Source organism: Pelmatolapia mariae, linkage group LG4 (assembly GCF_036321145.2).
Source record: "Pelmatolapia mariae isolate MD_Pm_ZW linkage group LG4, Pm_UMD_F_2, whole genome shotgun sequence".
Lineage (NCBI taxonomy): Eukaryota > Metazoa > Chordata > Actinopteri > Cichliformes > Cichlidae > Pelmatolapia > Pelmatolapia mariae.
Genome location: NC_086230.1, coordinates 9,701,755 through 9,708,162, shown reverse-complemented (window position 1 = coordinate 9,708,162; position 6,408 = coordinate 9,701,755). Strand labels below are relative to the sequence as shown.

General features: G+C 43.1%; 1 protein-coding gene across 1 annotated transcript; it reads left to right on the top strand.

Annotated features, from left to right (window-relative positions):
• The first annotated feature begins 1,343 nt into the window (after positions 1 to 1,343).
• LOC134625949 (WW domain-binding protein 11) lies at positions 1,344 to 6,264 on the top strand. Its single transcript, XM_063471358.1, has 12 exons — positions 1,344 to 1,511; positions 2,072 to 2,158; positions 2,280 to 2,311; positions 2,425 to 2,518; positions 2,770 to 2,966; positions 3,201 to 3,334; positions 3,444 to 3,601; positions 3,700 to 3,933; positions 4,065 to 4,190; positions 4,292 to 4,573; positions 4,724 to 4,909; positions 5,004 to 6,264. Exons 2-12 carry the CDS (start codon positions 2,095 to 2,097, stop codon positions 5,690 to 5,692), a joined length of 2,196 nt encoding a protein of 731 aa, XP_063327428.1. The 5' UTR covers positions 1,344 to 1,511; positions 2,072 to 2,094; the 3' UTR covers positions 5,693 to 6,264.
• Positions 6,265 to 6,408: the final 144 nt, after the last annotated feature.

The following is a 6,408-nucleotide window of genomic DNA, read 5'->3' as shown; positions in this document are numbered from 1 at the left end:
ATGATTAAAATGTAATTTCTGCACAAGTTTGTGTGTCTGTGTATTATAGATATATTCCACTGTGTGTTTGGACAACTGTTTAAGGTCACTGCTGAGAACATGCACTGCACAGTACTACAAAAATGTGATGCAGGATGACATCTGCATTTCCATTCATGAATTGTCTCTTCAAACTACTTCATGACTGCCTGACTGATTTTAAAAACGCATCAACCATAATCACAACACAGCCACAGATTTTTGGGTCACATGATGAAAACTGCAAACCTTCATAGGACTTTTATTTTGAAAAATCACTACTTATATTATTCTTTATCTGAATCAAAATGGCTCATTTGAAGTCCTTCTTGACCATCATATATATTCAGGCACTTTGAACAAAACATAACATCCAACTTTAATTCACTCGCACCTTTGTCTTTTTAAAGACAACACATTACTTAACTTCCTTGAATTAAGTGCAGAATGCTAGAGATTTATGTCATTCTGTTTGCATACTAAATATTCAATAATCATTCATGTTCGCTAACGACCGTTGCCCAGTGTTGTGCCAAAAAGTGATCGTTTGCCAAAGTGATTTCTGGTATTTGCCAAAAAATAATTGATGGTAACAGATGTAAATGACTTGCTGTCATATAATCTGTCAAACGTTTCTCTCGTGAATGAGATCAATTCATTTTGATCCAAAAAGAATCTTCCTTTCATCAGATGTGACTTTTATTCAACCTTCATTTATTCATGTAAAAAGTGTCACTGACATTAAAAATGTCGTTTTCAAAGGAGGTCTGGCCTGGAGGGCTGCAGAAGTTACAAAAAATCACAGTCCTTTAAAGAACTGTGATGTTCTTCAAGTGGCCATAAAGGACCGGATGGATGGATATAATGTAGGTACAATAAAGCAGATTCATAGAGCTGCTTTCAAATTTGATATATTTAACATTTAACCCATTTTTAAACTCTGTTTACTGCACCCTATTTAACAATATAAGCAACTATATTAGACATCAAAACATAAAAAGAGATCTAGACATAAAAACACGCAAAAAGTGATTGGCATACAATCACTTTTTGGCACATCAGTGCAGTGAGGTTGTAATTGGTACTTGTAACCATCAGGGGGCAGTATCGCTAGAGTGCAGTCTTAGAACCTGTAACGAGAATCACCCTTCATTATCATTAGAGCTACGTTGCGCCACACAACATGAATATAATTAAGTCCTAGTATATGTACAAATGCTATGAAGTGAAGTTTTAAATAATACCGTTTGTCCAGTTAGTTTTATTTTTCTTTCACTGCTCGCTTGTTTTGATGACGTCAAAATCGCCTTTCCGCTTTCATTCGCGGCAGTAAACATGGCGGACGGTTAGCGAAGCCACCGTGTGATATTCAATCCTGGAGGGTTTAGATTTCTTTTTCAGGACGTACGCAAAACGCATTGCATTGCTTTTGGCACACGGAGGTGTGCGTGTGTGTAGGGCGTTGTGCCCTGTGAGTTTTTACTGGATAAAAGGTACAGTGGATTTTTCCCTCCTGTGCTGCTTTCGTTGCTAACGCGGGCCTAGCTATAGGTGCAAGCTAACGTTAGCCGCTAACCTGCCAGGCAAATGCTTTGGACCGGCATGATTTAACATATATATATATATATGTATGTATGTATGTGTGTGTTACAAAAGTTTGATTGGCTCTGTGGTGTTTTTCAGCTCATTCAATAGTTTAATTGTGCAAAAGCGTTACACATAGATGTTGGGGGAGCTTAGATAGTTTGAGTCGTGCGTTGATTGTCAACTTTCTTATCTTCTTTGCTAATAATAGCTAACAGTAAAATTCTTTAAGGCGTGTATTGTAGATAGTTTGATTAAATTGCATTGATATCGAAGTTAGAATTAACAAAAAGGAGGCTGCAATTTGTCAAAAATGAATTTTTTAAGTCTCATTGATTCATAAATATGAGCTAAAAGTGTTATTTTAGGTTGTGACAAAATCCGACTTATTCTTGAACGTACCACAAAATAACAAAGTAAGGTTTCTTTACATTTATCTTCTCTTCTGTTTTGCTGTATTACATGGCAGCGTGAAGGAGACCCACCGTCACAATGGGGCGACGTTCAACCTCCTCCACCAAGAGTGGGAAGTTTATGAATCCCACCGACCAGGCCAGTAAGTGCTGATAACAAACTTGCGCTAATTCAATCATGAATTGATCTGCTGGATATTGCTCAGTTGCTGATTAGATATAAAAATCGTAATTTCTTTCTTTCTTTTCCCCCCACTTCTACAGGAAAGGAGGCCAGAAAAAGGGAGTTAAAAAAGGTTAGAACCATTCACTTTAAAAAAAAAAAAAAAAGATAATTCTAAATATGCAATACAGGATAATATTACTGTGATAATATGATGGTAACATCGTTTTCATTTGGAAATATTAGAACAAGAAGCAGAGGATGATGGTGAGAGCAGCAGTCCTGAAGATGAAGGATCCCAGACAGATCATCAGAGACATGGAGAAGCTGGATGAGATGGGTGAGATGACAGGGCTGAGTTTACATGTTAGAGATATATTTAGTTGTAACTATTTAGTTGTATGTTTGCCACTTGTAGAGGACCTGAGCTTGTGGAACACATGTATCAGTAGATTTATACTATATATAATGTATGTGTGTATTTAAGTATTTCAGGCCTTTAGGTAACAGCAGAAAATCAAAGTCAAAATCTAAATTCTACAACTAATTTGCTGCTTTTCTAATGAAAATAATTACTTTGTCTCTGAACAGAGTTCAACCCAGTTCAGCAGCCGTTGCTGAATGAGAAGGTGTTGCGGGATAAGAGGAAGAAGTTGCGCGAGACATTTGAGCGCATTGTTCGTCTGTACGAAAGAGAGAATCCCGAAACCTACAAAGAGCTACGCAAACTTGAACTGGACTATGAGACTAAAAGAGGGCAGCTGTCTCTTTATTTTGACTCAGTCAAGGTGTGTTGGAAACTACATGACAGTTTTGGGGCACATTTTCCTACAGGCTTGTGTACGCCTTGTTGGGCTGGAAAAAAATCTTCAGGATTATGAATATTTTGGGGGAGACACCAAAACCCATTACTCGTCTTTTATTTGTCTTGAGCTTGAGTGCTTCAGATGTGTGCTCCATTACCTTATTTATCCTTTGTTGTGCTCTCTGTTTACTCTGTTGTGTGACGTTTCCTCTTTCAGAATGCAGAGTTGGTGGAGGTTGACAGTATCCCTCTACCAGACATGCCTCATGCCCCATCCAGTATCCACATCCAGGACATCCCACTACCAGGGGCTCAGCCTCCCTCCATATTGAAGAAGAGCTCCACTTTTGGGTAAGACTCATTCTATGAGTAGTAAAAGTTTCAGCAGTTAAACTCCGTATGTGACATTTTAGAATTTTAATGTGCAGTTGAGTTAATTCTGTTTTTATGCATGTCTTAGTAAAGGACCATCGTCCTCCGGACCAGCATTGGCAACAGTGCCAGGTGTCCCACGCTTACCTCCAGGGAAGAAGCCCCCTGGGCCTCCACCTGGCCCCCCACCTCCTCAGGTCCTGGCACTGTATGGACCTGCTCGACGCGGTTACGGCACAGATGCAGGTGAGATACAGCCAGTTTCCCTCTGATAATCAAATGATTTTTTTTTTCCACCTATAATTTAACATTTCTTCTTGTTACACTATTTCTCCTTTGAACAGAGCCTTCCATTCCTGGATTTGAAAAGGACTCTGCGATGGATTTGGGAAGAGATCGGGACAGCGGGAGTGAGAGCGACAGAGATCAGGACGATATTGATGACGACAGTGACTCTGAAGACATCAGTGAAGAAGAGAGAGATGAAGGGGGAGATGGCGAACAGAGAATGCGCTTGGACAGGCAAGACGATGAGAGAGAACGAGAAGAAGATAGAGACAGAAGTGAAAGACATGGTGGTGAGTGTTTCTGACTGCTTCAACACATTTAAGCCTCAGCTCACATCTTTGTTGCCATTATTTATCTCTTGATCTTATAACTGTTTGTATTCTGTTGTATTCCTGAATTTGTTATTGGTTGACTATGGCAGGTCGTAGCGTACGTTTCGCAGATATGCCTGCAGAGGCAACCCGTGAAGGAAAAAGGAAGAAGAAGAGGGTTGTGAAGAAGACCAAGGCCATTACACCTCTGCAAGCCATGATGTTAAGGATGGCAGGTACTGTCAATGCTAAGCACTTACTAAGCTAGTGCTCCTCTCAGTTTCTTTTCTTTGTATGATGATATGCTATGGCATTTTTGTTTATTTTTTGTCTTCAGGTCAGTCAGTTCCTGAAGAGGAGGAAGAAGAAGAGGTAGAGGAAGAATACACAGATGAATCAGACAGCTCTGACATCGAGGACAGAGGCCCTCCAGGGGACAACCAGTCCCATCTCATGGCCAATCAGCGACTGCCCCCTCCAGCTGGGACCACGGGACAGCAAGGGCCTCCACACATGCAAGGGCCACCGATGACAGGACCCCCACCACTTGGTCCACCTCCGGCACCACCAATGAGGCCTCCTGGTCCACCATCTGGCCCACCTCCTGGCCCCCCACCAGGTTCGCGTTCTGATTAGCTAAAAGATTGAATGCTTCAATTCTGAAGTGATACTAGAATAATTTCCTGTGCCTGTTCTGTGGGCGTCTTCTACTTCTCTAAGTGTGAGTGCTCTGCATCGTTTTTTCAAAGAGATGTTCTGTTATCTTCAGGTGCTCCTCCGTTCTTGAGGCCTCCTGGCATGCCTGCAGGAATGAGGGCTCCAATGCCTCGGCTTCTGCCTCCTGGGCCTCCACCAGGTCGACCACCTGGGCCTCCACCAGGCCCCCCTCCTGGCCTTCCACCAGGCCCTCCACCACGTGGTCCACCTCCCAGATTACCACCCCCAGCACCACCAGGTAGGCACATGTGTGTGGAGGCAATCTAAAGATATAAAATAGTGAGAACTTCTGTTGAATGCATTTCTCACGTATGTTTTTTTTCTCCTTGTAGGTATCCCACCTCCTCCCCCAAGAGCTGGAGGGCCCCCGCGTCCTCTTGCACCACCTCTCTCTCTCTTCCCTCCACCTCTCAATTCCAATGTGCTGAGTGCTCCTCCAAACATTGTTCAGCGGCAAAAAGGCTCAGGATCCAGCCAGGACGGTTTACAGTCCAACCTGCAACCCCCTGCCATGCCCATGCGACCTGGTGTCATGCAGATGCCCCCTCCGCCTGGGACAGCTGCTGCCTCCACAGGCACCAATCCGGGCAGCAATCCCCCCAGCCATCACCACCCTCCCACCATCGAAAAACGCGCAAACATCACCTCTGTCGCAGCTGCAGGAGGCAACCTGGCAGCAGGTGTTGGTGCAGGCGGGGCTACCATCTCTGCCAAACCTCAAATTATCAATCCCAAGGCAGAGGTCACCCGCTTTGTGCCCACAGCGCTGAGGGTGCGTAGGGACAAGGTTGGAACAATGCCAGGAGCAGCACCTGGGCCCATGGAGAAAGCAGGGGGTTCTGTTGGAGGAAGGAGGGGAGATGAAGGTGTGGGAGGAGGCCAGTGGCAGAAACAGCACACAGCAGCAGCTCCTATGGGCGTGGCCAATCCATCACAGATGGGTGCTGTGTCTCAGCCCAACATGAAGACTAAAGACCAGGTGTATGAAGCCTTTATGAGGGAGATGGAGGGACTCCTCTAAGACTCGGGAGCGTACTGCCGATAATGATGATCAGTGTGGCAAGCTGAACAACAGCAGTGTGTTTGTTTTGTGTTTTCTGTGCAGAGTTATAGAGGTAGCCATCTTCAAGCTTTCAGCTAGAATCAGTTTGTCTGTCACCTACCAGCGAAAGGCCACTACACCCTCAGCTTTGTTCTCTACAGGCTCATATTCATTTGATCTGGGTTAGATTTTTGTTGCATCAACAAGAATGTGCATTTCAAAAAGAATAAGAAATCTGTTTATTTTACTGGGTACCTTGCATAGTCAATTCAAGAGAAGAACACTATGCTCTGCACAGAAGTGCTTTTTCACATCCAGCATATTGTTTTGTTTTTTTGTTTTGTTTTTTAACTCTGAAATTGTGTTTTTCCTCCAACCACCTGTTTGCAACTTGACCTTAGAAGCAATCTTGTATTACTTTTTTCTGGTTTTTTTATTGCAGATCTCCTAACATCAAAATAAAGTTATAGAATGTTTTCCAACCACTGACAAAAGTAAAAGTGTAAAACTGTTTGATCTTCAGCCAAATAAAAACTCAAAAAATGGTTTAATCTTGTTTCAGTGTGAATCAATCCGCGACAGAAATTCCCATGTAGTATTTTTAGCCAATCACTGGCGTTTTTGGTCGTAAACACTAACTTCCATCATCCACTGCGGCTTAAGCTCGAACTCGTTTCCGCATCTGCGCAGTGCGG